The sequence below is a fragment of the Palaemon carinicauda genome, chromosome 24 (assembly GCF_036898095.1).
Source record: "Palaemon carinicauda isolate YSFRI2023 chromosome 24, ASM3689809v2, whole genome shotgun sequence".
Classification (NCBI taxonomy): domain Eukaryota; kingdom Metazoa; phylum Arthropoda; class Malacostraca; order Decapoda; family Palaemonidae; genus Palaemon; species Palaemon carinicauda.
Genome location: NC_090748.1, coordinates 82,865,045 through 82,882,655, shown reverse-complemented (window position 1 = coordinate 82,882,655; position 17,611 = coordinate 82,865,045). Strand labels below are relative to the sequence as shown.

General features: G+C 39.9%; 1 protein-coding gene across 2 annotated transcripts in view; it reads right to left on the bottom strand.

The window, feature by feature from the left end:
- Positions 1-514: 514 nt before the first annotated feature.
- The window catches only part of MED4 (mediator complex subunit 4), a 59,120-nt gene continuing 42,023 nt past the window's right edge, over positions 515-17,611 (bottom strand). Inside the window, exons 5-6 of one of the 2 annotated variants that reach the window (XM_068348250.1) lie at positions 15,149-15,253; positions 515-1,133 (exon numbers count right to left, since the gene is read on the bottom strand). In XM_068348250.1, the coding sequence (XP_068204351.1) occupies positions 970-1,133; positions 15,149-15,253 (269 nt within the window). In that variant the 3' untranslated portion in view covers positions 515-969. The remainder of the gene's footprint in view (positions 1,134-15,148; positions 15,254-17,611) is intronic. The other variant, XM_068348251.1, reaches the window with a different exon arrangement.

The following is a 17,611-nucleotide window of genomic DNA, read 5'->3' as shown; positions in this document are numbered from 1 at the left end:
CTTCAGCTGTTGGTTACTCTAGCTTGAAAAGCACAGCTCTACAAAGGATATGCTACGTTATGTTAGAATACTTGCAAAAAAGAAAATCTATGGTTTCCAAAACTGGAAATGCAAACACCTGGATGAAGTACCTTAAAGGGAGGGGGGTAAAAACTGCCAATTCTAGCAATGTCAGAGACTGTCCAGTTATGTAAGGCAACGGCAAGGCATTACCTCGAGTTGCCATTAGTCACTTGATGTTGCCTTGGTGGGAGGGAGGCATCGCCCCTTGAAGAGAAGAACTTTTTTTCTTTCTAGTTTTTTGAGTAATGTCACCATTGGGTTATCTACATTGGGTAACATCACCATTGAATTACATTCAAAGTCGAAGTGATATGAACATCAGGGGATATTCATAAAAATAATTTCTATGGGCATGTAATTTTCAAGATGAAAAGTAATTGAATAATAAATATTACTGTATAACATCTACTATGATTAATCTCATCTGGAGGAAACCTTATTTGAAAAGAGGTTGTATTTCTGTTTTTATTGACCAAAAATTATCTTCTAGTTTTAAAAGTGATTTGATACAAAAACCTATGACAAATTCCACAGTTAATGGGAATTCAGCTTTTAAATATTTGTCACTAGGGGCTAAGTAAGAGTAGCGGGTTATACAAAGTACAATACTGCATTAATCAAAATGAGGTATATGAAATACTCTTAGACTGTCTTGTACATTAGAAAACAAACAAGTTTTAAACCTTAAGTACTTTAAACCTTTACTACTAAACTTCACTGACTAATTGAACAATTAATACAAAACAAGCCATACAAATATATTTCATACAGCCTTTCTTTCTACTTCTAATCAGATTCTACAACAAAAGCACTAGTAAGGATAACACTACTGCACCTGGAATTTTTACTTTGAACATCATGAGATCAGTGTCTAAAGGAAGTCATTAGATATTTAGATTTGTAATGTCACTGGGAATCCGAAGAGGATGAGGATGACGAATCTGTGCTCATGACTTCAACATCATCTTGTTCTTTCTTTTCCACTACTGTAGTATGGCTGCCAACATGGACTTGCAGATCTCCTGTTACCTTCCAACTGAAGGTACCTCCTATTTCTGAAGATGCTGGTTCTGTTGATTAGGCATACAAATAGCATAAGAATTTTCTAAAAGAAAAAAAAGCTCAAGAAATCATATTTACTTACATTTAAAAACCTATAGACATTGTATAATGTAATTGGGATGTTATTCATCCATTACTATAAAAGCAAAATGTTCCCTATCACTTTTTTTAATAATGAAGCAGCATTAATGCTCTTAAATACTTCTATTCATTAATGCATCTTTAAAACACACTACAGTATCTGCTTTTTCTGCAAGGATAAATAATCTAGTGTTTTAAGTATATCAATAAATTTCATCAGTTAGGTGGTGTAATATTACTAATGATATAAATTACAAAATATTTAAATCTAAAAACCAAAAAGCCACATTAGTACAAATAATGAGAGAATAGTAAAAGAAGTACTGTATAAAGTTACTAATCCTTGAGAAAATCATCATCAACTGATGTGAAACTTAAGAGCAAATGTGAGCATGAGTAATGGGACAAGGAAGGCGGATCAATGTACAATACTGTACAGTATGTTAGTATGGTTCGTAGAATATTAGAAATAGCTGATTTGTGTATTCAATATATGACAAAAAGATGAAAGAACTGAGTTATGGAACATGAAAAGCAAGAAAATTAGCAATGTGTGCAAAAGGTCAAATTAAGACTTGCACTACCTTTGGAGGCCAAGGTGGACATACATATATACACACATTTTATATATATATATATATATATATATATATATATATATATATATATATATATATATATATATATATATATATATATATATATATATATATATATATCTACACACACACACACACACACATATATATATATATATATATATATATATATATATATATATATATATATATATATATATATATATATATATATATATATATATATATATATATATATATATATCACAAATTTTAAAATAATTTGCATTTTACATAGCTATAGAAACCCTGAGTCATTAAATATGGGTACACTCTAGAGAGCAAGCTGGTTTAGCTGATGATCTGGCAGCCAACCTGGCATGCCCTACTCACTCATGTGTCAGGTCGACAGGCTGTGACTTGAGTCACTGAATCACTTTACTCCGGCTGGGACTTGCTGGGTGGATGCAGTGGTAAGTAACACTTAAAGGACTCAGGTTTGTATAGCTAGGAAAAATACAAATTATTTAAAAATTTGATTTGTTTCTATGAAAAGACAAACCTTTGTCATTCAATATGGGAGTCTTCCTTAGATGAAAGGAAGTTCCATTGGCCATCTGGCTGGAAAACAAACCGGGTTGGACATGCACAGCCCGTTAAGGTAAAGAAAAAAAAAAAAAAAACAATGCAAATCACCCTTGCATTCCAAGGCCCACAAATAGGTTATAATGGGCCATAACCCAGTGTTTGATGATATGCTATCTGAGAAAGTTACAGAGACTGCAAAGGCTATAATATGATTACAGATTTGCAGATTAATCAAAATCCCCCTTGAATGGAATATGAGGATAACACTTCTACTTGTAGTGAAAAAAAAAAAAAAAACATCTATAACTAGTGAGCCTAGCTGCATAAGCAACCGATCAGCAGTAGAATCACACATAATGATCCCAAGAGAGGGTGATGAGGATGAAAAGTGAGGAAAAGGCCAGACATTCTACTCTCATGCAAGCAATTTATGGAGTGCATCTTCTATACTCAAATTGCCAAATACTCTTGTATTTTAATCTTTTACTGCCTGTGTAAAGTAAATTTTATAATTTATCAAGACAAAATTCTACCTCTGTAAACTATTTCATTCTCCAGTATTAAAGGCAATATGTTAAGGAGAATGAACTAATCACAACCATAATTTTCTTTAATGGATAAATGACTGTTAATCACATATCTGGCATCGTAACATCAAAGGTTATTGATGCCAATTGGAGTAGGATTAATAAAGAATTAATAACTTGAGATAAAAAACACCAGAAAGGAATAAATAACAATGAAACATTCAAAATTTCATATACAGTACCTCTTAAAAACAGATAGGAAATATACTCTTTGTAGGTTACATTTATAATCACAAAACAAATATTCCGTATAAAGTCTCCTTTCCACAATGGATTAAGTATTATATATTGCTTTATAAGACAAAGTTTTCACTAATAACTTGAACAGAGGGAGAAACTTTCCTTGCAGTTGTGCTAATAATTTAACGAGAATGATCTATAACATAACTAAATTGTAAGAATAATGTTTTGTGGCAGCATCTAGAGATGACATAAAACAGAAGAAGCATCAAAACTTGCCTCAGTCAAATTATTTGGATAATTTTACCAAATAAATCTCCTTAGTGGTTAGACCTCATTGCAAGTTAGCAATAAACTTATTTTACCGTTGCAAAAACCTTCGAAGGGTATTTATTCACCCTGGTTTTTTTATTGGTTTCCCCCAAATCAAAGATTTTATGAAGGATATGTAGCCACCCCTGTCTGTTTGTTTGTGAGCAACTTTACACAAAAACTACAAAACCAATTTTGACCAAACTTGGTAATCATGTTGGGTACAACCCAAAGATGAATCTGTAACATTTTGGATAAAGTATATTCAAGTACAAATACGCAGCAGTACTCTGAAAATAATCAAAATAAATTTTTTGTTTGCAAGTAACATTATGCAATAAGTACTGACTAATTTCAACGAAACTTGGTGGGCATATGGGGTATGACCCACATACAAGTCCATTAGATTTTGAAGAAAATACATCAAAGTGCTAGTACACAGCAGTACATTGAAAATAATCACAATGTTATTTTTTTTTGCGAACATTATGTAAACACTACAGAACCAATTTCAACAAAACTTGGCGGACATGCGAGGTATGACACAAGGACAAATCCATTAGATTCTGAAGAAAAAACATCAAAGTAAAGGTTATGCAGTGGTGTTAAGAGCAAAATCAGACTGCTTGTTTTTGTTTGTGAACATTACGCCAGAACTATTAAACAAATTTCAAAGAAACTTGGAGGACATGTGGGGTATGACCCAAGGACAAATCAGAGAGATTTTGAAGACAATACATTGGAATACAAGTATGCAGTGGAGTTAAGAGAAAAATAAAACAGATTGACATGGCAAAGGCATGCTGTCTACTGAGTACCCCTCTAGTTAGTTTATTTATTTATTTGTTTGTTTCTTTGTGAGCAGCTTCACACAAAAAATTACAGTAACAATTTTGACCAAACTTGGTAGTAATATCAGGTATGACCCAAGGATGAATCTATAAAGTTTTGATGAAGTACATCAAAGTACTTTGAAAATAATTGCAATGTTAGGTAAATAGCAAATATTTTATTAGTTTATTTTTTGTTTGTGAACAATATTACGCATACACTACTAAATCAGTTTCAGCGAAACTTGGTGGACAGATGGTGTTTGACCCAAGGACAAATCTATTACATTTGAAGGAAATACATCATAGTAATAGTACATGGTGGAGTCCAGAGCAAAATAAGAGTGGTTGGTGTGGAAAAGGCATGTTCTATATTGTGCCCCTCTAGTTTTACTTTGTTATGACTCCTCAGCACATTTGCCAAGCCTACAATGAACCGGACTCACTGTCATTCGAAACAAAATTCAACTAAAAGATTACTAAAGTTTATTAGAGATTAATTTCTTTAGAAAATTCTCTTTTTATACTACTGAAACTAAAAAATACTCATACCATTATCATAGCTAACCAGTGGTAGATCATGAAAGTTTAAATACTTATCCTACTGTCTCTAGACACTATCACGAACACTGGGGTTTGAAGCTCTGAGTCGTATTGCGACTGTGAGGGAAAAAGTGAAGGATACGTACAGAGAAACCTTTACTCAGTTTGCCCTCTGATTCCTTTTCCTCCTCTGCAGTATGTCTGGGATTACTCCCAGTCTCTCCCAGGCCGGGTCTTGGTTGGAAGGTACCTTGGTCTTCAGGTACTCTTGATACCTTGTAGAAACTAGGCTTAGGAGAGACGAGACCAGGTGGTTGTCTAGTATCACTTCTGCACCCTTGGAGGATTCCAGCAGAATGGAAGAAACTGCCTTGGAACGACTGGTCGGTCCAGAAACTGCCTGCGTCACCGCTTGGACAAGTTCCAACAACAGAGGCATCTTTCCTGATTGAGCCTCCTGTACCTGTTTCCTTGCCTTTGGTGGTGTGCCAAGGAAAGGGAGGGGCCGAGAGGATGTCAACTCATGGCCGCCATTTTGGTCTTCTTTCCTACGGAAGTCAGCGCCATCTACTTGTCTATCTAAACCCTCAGATTGAGAAGGTGAGAAGGGAAACCTACTCTCTTTCGCATGGGAACTCACTGTTCCTCTAGTAAAGAAGGCTGACTATAGGGAGCGTGTTAGCAAGGCGAGGTTTGATAAAGCACACTTGCATACGTGCCCTTCTCAGCTCACATAGCTAAGGTTTCACTATCTGTGTGCGTTCCTCTACCTACGCGCAGCATGCGCCAATGATGTAGAGCTCACCTTTGGTTTAGATAAAGTTTCTTGTGTGTGTGAGTCTAGATGGAAAGGCCCTACAACAAAGAAATGCGGGTAGCAGAGATAGCGAGCATGCCTCCTTCAAGCAGATGAGCTCACCCTCCAACCTAGTAGGGTCCACAAATACTGTACAAGACTTATCCGCAAGAAGTTGGTCAGCACACCTACTCACTACAACGTCAAGGAAAGAAATTCTCTTGCTTGCCTTTTCTCCAGCAGAAGAAAGGCGTGCTCGCTTCCTTTAGCCTAAGGGAGAGGAAGGGCAGGTGGTTGGTGGGCACTTGCTCACAAACAATGAAGCAGGTTCTTCCTTGTGAAAGGGAGAAACCACAGGCACAAGCTTGCAAGAGCTTGACCTTACATGGCCTGTAACGCTATGCTGTACCCTATGGACATGATGACAAGGGAGAAGGAATGCAGGCAAACGCCTCCCACTATCCTCGTACAGTTTCGAAAAGCTGTGCTCTGATGGACTAGAGCAAGGCATGGAAGAATCCATTAACTGTAGATGGAAACCCCCCGGGTGGGGGACCACTTAGGAGAAGGACGTCTCTCCCAGGAAGGATGGATCAACTCCTTTTGCACCTGATGGGAAATCTCCTCGTGAGTGAGAAGTTTGCTGCACAGGAGCTGGTGAAGCCGATAAGGGAAAGATCGCCAAACACTTGGTGGACAATGACTTTCCCTCATAAGGGAAGTTCCAACACCTGGAGGCAGACCTCCAGACAGCTCACTTCATCTCTCCTTCGAAGATTAATTCCGTGAACTGCCCTTGGGACCTAGCTGAAGCTAGTCCCTGGGATTCCCCTGAAGGAGTCACCCGACAAGTTGCTCCGAGTGCTTGTCAGCAACTGCTCAAGCCCACCAGCCAAAGCAGAGTGAACGTTGAGGCGAGCAGAAGCTGAGGTCAAGACAGGTCTACAACCTACGGAGTCTCGTGGGAGAAGATTGTAAACGGCCCCTGGGGAGGATGTCTCATACCAATACCTGCCCAATCACAGACCTCTTGCAACCTTTCCTTACACAGAAAACCTGTAAGCCCCAAGGAAGGCCACAAAAGACAAACCATTTCATCAACACGTAAGGTTGCCCCAGAGTCACATGAGTGCCACTTGTACTAGTCTAACCTCCTGGTGAGAACAAACGAGCAGAGTCATCATGGTCTTTGCTTTCTTCTTCCACCATCTACTAAACCTTACCCACAGGGAGAGCGACCACTCCAGACACACCTGGCAAGGAGATTCCTAAATGTAGAAGTAACCCCTAAACGCGGAGCAGAGACCGTGAGGATCCGTCTCCTCACCTGACATAAAGGTGGTGCAATAGCGCCTCTCAATTTCTGGTCAAACCTGCATATTAAAGGATCTCACGGCAGTCACATCTGAAAGAGAAAAAGAATATCAAAAAGGAAATTTCTTTGCTTTTAGGCCATTTCAGTAGGAAAACATTTATTTGATTTTACCGAAGGAGTAAGACAACATGTACCCCACTGAGCCGAAATAAAAAGTGGCGAATGTTTACTAGTGCAGGTGTGAGTGGGGTGGTGGGTGTATCCCAGCTAACCCCTCTACTAACTAGCGAAGGGTAGTTACACATCGCAAAAGTTTAACGGCTGGTTTTCAGCTAGAGACGAAATAATAGTCCTATGAAAAGAATGTAAGGTTTGTCTATAGTGCCCACACAATCAATATATGAGGGGCTGTGACAACATTCTAACCAGCCTAAACCCATTGATCTTCCATATACACACTAAGTCATGCTTGCACTCTGATAAACTAGCCAAAGGGTAGGGAAGTCAATATTTCTTTGGTATACAACTCGTATCGGATCCCCTGTTTTAGCCTAAACTGAAAAGTCCTTGAGGACTAACAGTTCCTAACCCTAAAAATATGTTTTCATTAGTAAAATAAATTTTTGAATATACTTACCCGATGATCATATAGCTGTCAGCTCTGCTGCCCGACAGAAAAACCTACGGGCGGAATACGCCAGCGATCGCTATACAGGTGAGGGTGTACATCAACAGCGCCATCTGTCAAGTATGTACTCAAGTACTCGATGTCAACACAGAACCAATTTTCTCCTCTGTCCACTGGGTCTCTATTGGGGAGGACGGGTGGGTCCTTTAATTTATGATCATCGGGTAAGTATATTCAAAAATTTATTTTACTAATGAAAATAACATTTTTCAATATTAAACTTACCCGATGATCATATAGCTGATTCACACCCAGGGGGGTGGGTAGAGACCAGCATTACATGTTGACATTATTATGAGCTAAGTATTCCGTATTTCATTTTAGCAGTTATTCAAAATAACAAACATAAAATAAATAAGTACCTGGTAAGGAAGTCGACTTGAACAATTACTCTGCCTTTTTAAGTACGTCTTCCTTACTGAGCCTCGCGATCCTCATAGGATGCTGAGCGACTCCTAGGAGCTGAAGTATGAAGGGTTGCAACCCATACTAAAGGTCCTCATCAAAACCTCTAATCTAGGCGCTTCTCAAGAAATGACTTTGACCACCCGCCAAATCAAGTAGGATGCGAAAGGCTTCTTAGCCTTCCGGACAACCCAAAAACAATAATAAAACATTTCAAGAGAAAGATTAAAAAGGTTATGGAATTAGGGAATTGTAGTGGTCGAGCCCTCACCACTACTGCACTCGTTGCTACGAATGGTCCCAGAGTGTAGCAGTTCTCGTAAAGAGACTGGACATTCTTAAGATAAAAGACGCGAACACTGATTTGCTTTTCCAATAGGTTGCGTCGAATATACTTTGCAGAGATCTATTTTGTTTAAAGGCCACGGAAGTTGCGACAGCTCTAACTTCGTGTGTCCTTACCTTCAGCAAAGCTTGGTCTTCCTCATTCAGATGGGAATGAGCTTCTCGTATTAACAGTCTGATAAAATAGGATAAAGCATTCTCTGACATAGGCAAAGATGGATTCTTAACCGAACACCATAAAGCTTCAGACGGGCCTCGTAAAGGTTTTTAAATAGAACTTAAGAGCTCTTACAGGACATAATACTCTTTCTAGTTCATTTCCAACCATACGATAAGTTTGGAATATCGAACGATATTGGTCAAGGCCGAGAAGGCAGCTCGTGTTTGGCTAGAAAACCAAGTTGTAGAACATGTAGCCGTTTCGGATGAGAATCCGATGTTCTTGCTGAAGGCATGAATCTCACTGACTCTTTTAGCTGTGGTTAAGCATATCAGGAAAAGAGTCTTAAAGGTGAGATCTTTCAGGGAGGCTGATTGAAGCGGTTCGAACCTGTCTGACATAAGGAATCTTAGTACCACGTCTAAATTCCAACCAGGTGTAACCAAACGACGCTCCTTCGTGGTCTCAAAAGACTTAAGGAGGTCCTGTAGATCTTTATTGTTGGAAAGATCTAAGCCTCTGTGACGGAAGACTGATGCCAACATGCTTCTGTAACCCTTGATAGTGGGAGCTGAAAGAGATCGTTCTTTCCTCAGATATAAGAGAAAGTCAGCTATTTGAGTTACAGAGGTACTGGTCGAGGATACGGATACTGACTTGCACCAGTTTCGGAAGATTTCCCACTTCGATTGGTAGATTCTAAGGGTGGATGTTCTCCTTGCTCTAGCAAACGCTCTGGTTGCCTCCTTCGAAAAGCCTCTAGCTCTCGAGAGTCTTTCGATAGTCTGAAGGCAGTCAGACGAAGAGCATGGAGGCCTTGGTGTACCTTCTTTACGCGTGGCTGACGTAGAAGGTCCACCCTTAGGGGAAGTGTTCTGGGAACGTCTACTAGCCATTGAAGTACCTCGGTGAGTCATTCTCTCGCGGGCCCGAGGGAAGCAACTAGCGTCAACCTTGTCCCTTCGTGAGAGGCGAACTTCTGCAGTACCTTGTTGACAATCTTGAATGGAGGGAATGCATATAGATCTAGATGTGACCAATCTAGTAGAAAGGCATCTATATGAACTTCTGCTGGGTCCGGGATAGGTGAGCAAACTATTGGGAGCCTCTTGGTCATCGAGGTTGCGAAGAGATCTATGGTTGGCTGGCCCCAGGTGGCCCAAAGTCTCTTGCATACATCCTTGTGGAGGGTCCATTCTGTTGGAATTATTTGTCCCTTCCGACTGAGACAATCTGCTATGACATTCAAGTTGCCTTGGATGAACCTCGTTACTAGTGAAAAGTCTAGACCTGTTGACCAGGTGAGGAGGTCCCTTGCGATTTCGTACCATGTCAGAGAGTAGGTCCCTCCTTGCTTGGAGATGTACGTCAAAGCCGTGTGTTGTCCGAGTTCACCTCCACCACTTTGCCTTGAAGGAGAGACCTGAAGCTTTTCCAGGTCAGACGTACTGCCAGTAGCTTCTTGCAGTTGAAATGCATTGTCCTTTGACTCGAGTTCCATAATCCCGAGCATTCCCTGCCGTCTAATGTCGCACCCCAGCCTACGTCCGATGCGTCCGAGAAGAGAACGTGGTTGGGAGTCTGAACAGTCAAGGGAAGACCCTTTCTAAGGTTGAAAAAGTCCTTTCACCAAGTCAGACCAGACTTTATCTTTCCGGAAACCGGGATCGAGACCGCTTCTAGCGTCTTGTCCTTTTTCCAGTGAAAAGCTAGATGGTATAGAAGAGGACGGAGGTGTAGTCTTCCTAGTGACACAAATTGAACCACGGATGACAGTGTCCTTACCAGACTCATCCACAGCCTGACAGGGCAGCGTTCCTTCTTCAGCATCTTCTGGATGGATAGCAGGGCTGGGGGTTGATCGTCTTATTCAGCAACGTCCTCATCAGAGGGTTCCTCATCCGAAACTGATGAGGCGGCAACGGAGTGGGCAACGTCTGACTCGCTGAATCCGGTCGCACTGGTGGATGCGTGACGGAGCCGGACGCAATATCATGGTACTGCTGCACAGTCTGTGAACTGTCAACCATGGGGACGCGAGGAAGTACAGCGTCAACCCGAAACTGTCTAGACTGTCTGGGTTGTGCAGTCAACACCCTACCGGGTTGCTGAGGCTGACGCACTGCGTCACAACAAGTCACCTCTGCTGGTTGTTGAACGTCTTCCTAGTGACACACTGAACGTCAACAACCACCTCCGAGCGTCGCTTAACGTCAACGTGCGACTGGCAACCCACACTGGGTCGCATCGGTGGAGGAACCACCTCAACTGGCGGACGCGAGTAAGATACCTCAGCGTCAACAGGGCGCATAACCAACCGGTAGGAAGGTTGTTGGCCAGAAGGTTCTTCTCCGTATTAAGTCCTCTATCAAGGACACAAGCTTGGACTGCATGTCTTGCAGCACAGCCCATTAGGGTCTACGGGAGCAGGTGTGGCAACAGACGGGGTTAGCGACTGAAGCGGAGCCATTTACCATCCCTGGAAGCCTTGTTATGTGTGACATAATAGTACAGCAAAATTCAAAGGCTCGACAAAAGTTGAGAAGTTGACCTGTAAACAACTGGAGCGTCTCCTGGCTATGCGCCTGGCCGAGTCTACCAGAATTGAGAAGTCTACCTGGGCAGAGGCATGAACTCCCAAGCTGAGAACTTCTCTCGTGTCCTATCAGACTCTCGCTCTATAAGCCAGATAAAAAGAAGGGAAATCAAAAGGCTGTATCCCTAAAACTCCTCCTGGTGCAAAAACCAGTCGCCTAGCCGACGAAACGCTCTCTAGGAGAGCGAGAGAGCACTAGCTTAACAACAACGGCTTCGAAGTAGCTAGGCCTAGTGTAAGTTCTGACGTGAGGCGAACGAGGAGCAGCAGTTACAAGAGGACATACAGCACTGGTGCATAAGTAGCAGACCAGAAGGCAACGTTATGTAACTGCTTGACAGTCTGTGAGCTGGCAACAACCAAAGCTGTGTGGGGAAGCCTCAACTCCTGACTGACTAGTCTGCTGCGGGCGAGTGGCGGTAACCACACTGGGTTGCGGAGGCTGACGCACCGTGTCAAAACACGGCAGCTTAACTCCACCCTCCTGTTGTTGTGGTAGCACACGCACGTCAACGGAGTGCTCCGTGCGTCTGTGGGAGTCAGCATGCGTCTGGCAGGGTCGACTGCGCCAAGGTGGAGGAGCTCTCACAGCCAGAGTGTGGGAGCAGGCAGCCGCAGCGTCTGCTGGGCGCACAACCGTGGCAGGTTGTAGGCAAACGGGTGCATAGTCAACCTTCTCCGCAGTCGGAGTGTGGGAGCAGGCAGCCTCAGCGTGAGCTGGGCGCACAACCGTGGCAGGTTGTAGGCTAACTGGTGCAGCGTTAACCTTCTCCGCACGAAACTCCTGCATAACCGCAGCTAACTGAGTCTGCATAGACTGCAGTAAAGACCACTTAGGGTCTACAAAAGCGGCAACAGACGGAGCTACTGTCCGTTGTGACTGAGGGTCTAAAACAGCGGGTGCGGCAACAGACGGAGTTACTGCCTGTTGCGGTACCACCTTGCCTCTCTTGGGAGGTGTGCAGTCGTCGGATGACTGCAGCGAGTCCGAACTGACCCAGTGGCTACACCTGGGCCGTTGGACTTGCGCGGAAGGGACCGACTTGCACTTAATAAGCTGCGAGACCTTGGTCCAAGGTTTCTTACGAGAAACCTCTTCCGCAGACGAGAAGTAAATGGGCTCTCTCGTCTTTGTGTGGGTGGGGCGATCTTGGGAAGATACGCCCGAAACCACGGAGGGAAAAACGTCTGTTCGTTGATCAAGGCCTGACGAACCCATAAGTCGTTCGACATTACTTCTCCCCTGGGCTTGGGAGCTTGCAAGAGGTCCCGGACTAGGTGAACGACAGGCACGAACAGACGAACCCTCGGACGCAACACTGTAACACTTTGCGCATATCACTTTATCACTTTGATTTTCTGTTTTGCACTTATTTCACTGAAATCGAAACTTTTACTGATTTCTACCTGAAACACGCAATCCTACCCTTCATTAAAAGGTAGTAATTGCGAAAACAGTCGTATAATGCAACAGAAAACATATATAAAGATAAAGAATTCAGTGGCTGGGAAAGAGACTAAACACAAGATCAAATAAACTACGTTTACAATCTCTCACCGCACATAGCCTGGGAACAAGAATAAAACCCTAGAAACGTTTTACCTTCTTCCCCTACAGCGACTAGGGAGGAGAGTAAAACGAGAACAACGTTACCCGTTTGAACGAAACGTTTTTTCTCCTCTCTCTCCCTCCGTCTCTATCTCTCTCTTTCTCTCTAGATTTCGCACCTGAGAGAAGAGCCCAATTATATATCGTCAAAACATGATATTTGCTAAAGGAAAAAAACTGAAAGGTTTTCCAAATAAAAAGTTCCTTTAATTTAGAATTTAAACCATTTAAGCTAAGAAAGAATGAACGAAACGCTAGAATCGGTTTACCCTTACTGCAAAGTGAAACCGTGATACACTCTCTCTCTATCGTAACGATAGAGCGCATGTTGAATGTCCTGAACGCCAACAACTGCGTAGACTAAAAACTAAACGTTAGTTCATCTTTGAAAACAGTACGAAGACTATCAAAGAAATTCTTTCATAAAACATTAAATTTAAAAAGTTTTAAATTCTTTAAAGGTTAAATACGATATAACGGGCTCAACGTTGATTAACTTCGGTTCCAAGTCAGGACCGCCTACTATCAGGAAAGGTCGCATATAAACAAAACATAAAAATTTATTTTTTATATGTTTATAATAAAAGGAAAGTTAATCGAAGAGGCCTAATAAAGGCGGAGAGATATAAAATATAGATCTATAACGTGTTAAGCAAAATTACTAAAAACCTAAACACACTTCCGTCTAAGGGAAGGGTCGGCCATTTAAAAGTGAAAGAGAGACCATACTCTCTTTGTCACCATAATTAAAACTATCCAAAACGAGTTCAAGTTTTCAAATGAAGATAAAACCCCTGCACAGCGAAAGCTCAAAACTGGAATAGTGTACTTCACCAAATAGTTGTGAAAACAAATCCAGTTAGTAACAGCGTATTTAGTAGGTCTTGCCAGTGGCACGACAGAGAGAAAATTGGTTCTGTGTTGACATCGAGTACTTGAGTACCTACTTGACAGATGGCGCTGTTGATGTACACCCCCACCTGTATAGCGATCGCTGGCGTATTCCGCCCGTAGGTTTTTCTGTCGGGCAGCAGAGCTGACAGCTATATGATCATCGGGTAAGTTTAATATTGAAAAACTCATAACTTCATCTTACATTTATCATAAGCTTGAGGGTACTCTTGGTCACACTACAGTATTTTATCTTATTTCTCTTCCTATTGTTTTTTATTTAGGAAGTTTTAGAGCTTATAAATAAAAGATCTATTTTAATGTTGTTACAGTTCTTAAAATATTTAATTTTAATTGTTTATTACTTCTCTTGTAGCTTATTTCCTTTCCTCACTGGGCTATTTTTACTTGCAGTACCCCTTGGGGTTATAGCATCCTTCTTTTCCAACTAGGGTTATAGCTTAGCTAATAATAATGTAATAATAATAATAATTATTATTATTCTAATAAAGATATCTTTTAGTTGCAACTCCTTCAGTTATATGCAGGATTTAACACTTGTTAAAAGTAGTTCTACATCTTGGATTCTCTTTTTACTGTTATCTTCATTTAGCTAAATTATATTTTCCATTTCGTTACATTTATTTAGCTAAATTATATTTTCCATTTCGTTACATTTCACATTTTTAAAGGTACTGAATGATTATTATGCAATTCTTTCATTTTCAAATCATGAAATACACTACAATACAAATTCAACTCCCTACGTTTTGTAGATTACCATATATTAAGGAGTTTTTAATGCCTTAAAGCTGGTTAGTCAGATTTTGGCTGTCCTTTCTAATACAGTCTCTCAAGAATGAAAAAAAAGACACATTCCTAAAAATCTCAAGTTCTTGTGCCATTTGTATTACATATAATTTTTTGCACATAACTTCAGGCATAAATACCCCAGGACCCTCATGTTAATTAGAGAATCAATATATCAACCAGAACTTGGTAATATTTATATTCAATTGCATTCTCTTGACACTTATCTAAATATTGCATGCTAATTTTAAAACAAATACTCTAAGATATGAGTGAGAATTCTGCACTAACTATAATTCATTTAAGCTACAAGATGCAATGCAGCTCTAAATTTGAGACAAAATAAAAGACCACAACAAGCAATGTGAACATGCAGTAAAATGAATTCTTAAATATCATATTATTTTTTACTCATCAATGAAAATTCATATATGGTTACTAGGCATCTCAGTAATTAATCAGTTTCATCTCTACTACCATTCTGTTAAGAATGATACAATTACACTAACTTGAGTTTCCTTTTCATAACCCTTTCAAATGTAAATAACAATTTTGAACAATGACAAGTATAATTCAATATTTACCAAGTCCAAAACAATAAACAAAATCATAGGGTTACTTACTTTGGAAGTAAACATAAAATCCAGTGCTACATAACAACATCTAGACATGCCACAACACTCAAACTTTAAAAAGGATTATGACGCACCATACTTACCAGCGTGGGGTCCTCTTGACATAGAATCAGATAAGTGTGTTTGCGTATGTAAAAACTGACCATTCTGACCTAAAAACCCAGCTCTCATGTCCAAATCTATAAATGAAAAAAAAGTACACAATTAGAATTAGAAATGTAACTTTGTAAAACAACAGAAGCAAACCAGGATAAAAACTTCACTATACATACAGTAATTTTCCCACCTTATAATATTAAAGAAATCAGTTGAGAGTAATATCAACAGATTTAAACATTTTGATTGAAATTAGAGGGCAAGTATCTATGAAGGGTACATATACTATCAAATTATAATGACAAAAGGATTTTTTTTCTATAAGAAAAATGTGGTTAGTATGGGTAATATTGAAATAGATATGGGAGCTCAGTTGAATTAAAATGTGGGTTATTGGAACGCAAATCAATATGCTACAGTTTTTAACCATATCTAATCAATTTGAATCAAATTCAATTATAATAAAACTGTGAGAGAGACGATAGTATAGCCTTTACACATTAGCTAAAATATACTGCATATAAATAATGTATGTATATATGTAAGTACACAAAGAGCAAGAAAAGGGGTGGCTTTATTGCTGAGTGAATGGATGACAGATAAGGTAGTAGAATTGTAGTGGGTTAGCCAGGGCACCAGCCAACCGTTGAAATATAACAGCTTGAGTTATTGGGTCTGTTGACTGTCCAGACAGTACTACATTGAATCCTTCTCTCTGGTTACAGTTCCTTTTTCCTTTGCCTACACATACACCGAATAGTCTGGCCTATTCTTTACATATTCTCCTCTGTCCTCATGCACCTGACAACACTGAGATTACCAAACAATTCTTCTCTCAAGGGGTTAACTTCTGCACTGTAATTGTACAGTGGCTACTTTCCTCTTGGCAAGGGTAGAAGAGACTCTTTAGCTATGGTAAGCAACTCTTCTAGCCGATGGACACTCCATAATCAAATCACTGTTCTCTAGTCTTGGGTAGTGCTATAGCCTCTGTACCATGGCCTTACATTGTCTTGGATTAGAGTTCTCTTGCTTGAGGGTACAGTCAGGCACACTATTCTATCTCATTTCTCTTCCTCTTGTTTTTTTACGTTTTTATAGTTTATACAGTATGTGGAAGATCTTATTCAATGTTACACACTCACACACTTTCTCTCTCTCTCTCTCTCTCCCTCTCTCTCTCTCTCCCTCTCTCTCTCTCTCTCTCTCATAGGATACTTTCTAATGAAAGCCAAATAATGAATGTCCATCGCTGACCTGAGAAACTACAGTATATTGGAAAAGTGACAACGTTTGTGCCACATTTCTTTATAGTACGACTGAATAATGTTACAAAACTATAACAATTAAAAGTTGAGTTTTTATATAATTAAAGTTTAACATTTAGAGTACAGTAATTGTATTTATTATAACCATCAAATGGCTTCCTTTCCTCTTTATTTCCGAAACACAAAGTCGGAAATATGGCAATGTGTTTTTGTCTTTAGGTACATCTCGACCTTCTTCGTAAATTTAACAATATAAGTTAATGTGGGTAAGGCCTAGGTTGGTAAGGAATGCTGGGCTTTTGTTAGTGCATATGGGCCAGGTTGTAAGAAAAGTTTAGATGAGCGAAATTAATTCTGGAATGAATTAACTGTGTGTAGAAGGTGTCATCAGGAAGCATGGCGTACCAGGTGAAAATGAGAGTGGTGAAAGACTAGTAGATACAGTATGTGTGTTGAACAAGAGCTGGTGATAAGAAGTAGGTTTTTTTTCTAGAAGAGATAATAAGTATACAAGAGTAAGGGTGGCAAATGGAAGATTGATAGAAATGGCATTAATGAATTGTGTGTTGATAACAAGAAGGTTGTTTGGAATATTGAAAGATTTGCACGTGGTTAGGGGTATGGCTAACAGTATGTTTGATCACTTTTTGGTTGAAGGAAAATTACTTGAAGCAAAAGATTGGAGAAATAATGTGGGGGGATGTGTAAGGGAGGTAGTGAAGGTTGAAGACCTTAAAAAAAAAAAAAAAAAAAAAAAAAAAAAACAGAGATAAAAAGTGAATATCAAGGAAGGTTGGAAGTGGCATATGACAAGGTGAAAGGAAGGGAAACTGGTGATCTAGAGGAGTGAAGTTAGTAAAAGGAAATTTTGTTGGGATTGCAAGTGATATGAGTGGCAAGAGAATTGTTGGGGGCAGCATAAGGAAGGGTAGTGAATGAAGGAGTGAAGATGAAAGTGGAAGTGAAAAAGAGAGCATTTTAAGAATTTCTGCAGAGTAATAGTGTAGAGAAGTATGAAAGATATAAAGAGAAAAATGTGGCAGTAAGATGTAAGGTAGTTGAGGCATAGAGGTGGGCTGACTGGAGTTGGGGCCAGGGATTGGGTTGTTCATGAGAAGAGAATAAGAAAAAATTTTGGAAAGAAGAGAAGAGAGTAAGGAGGGGTGGATCTGT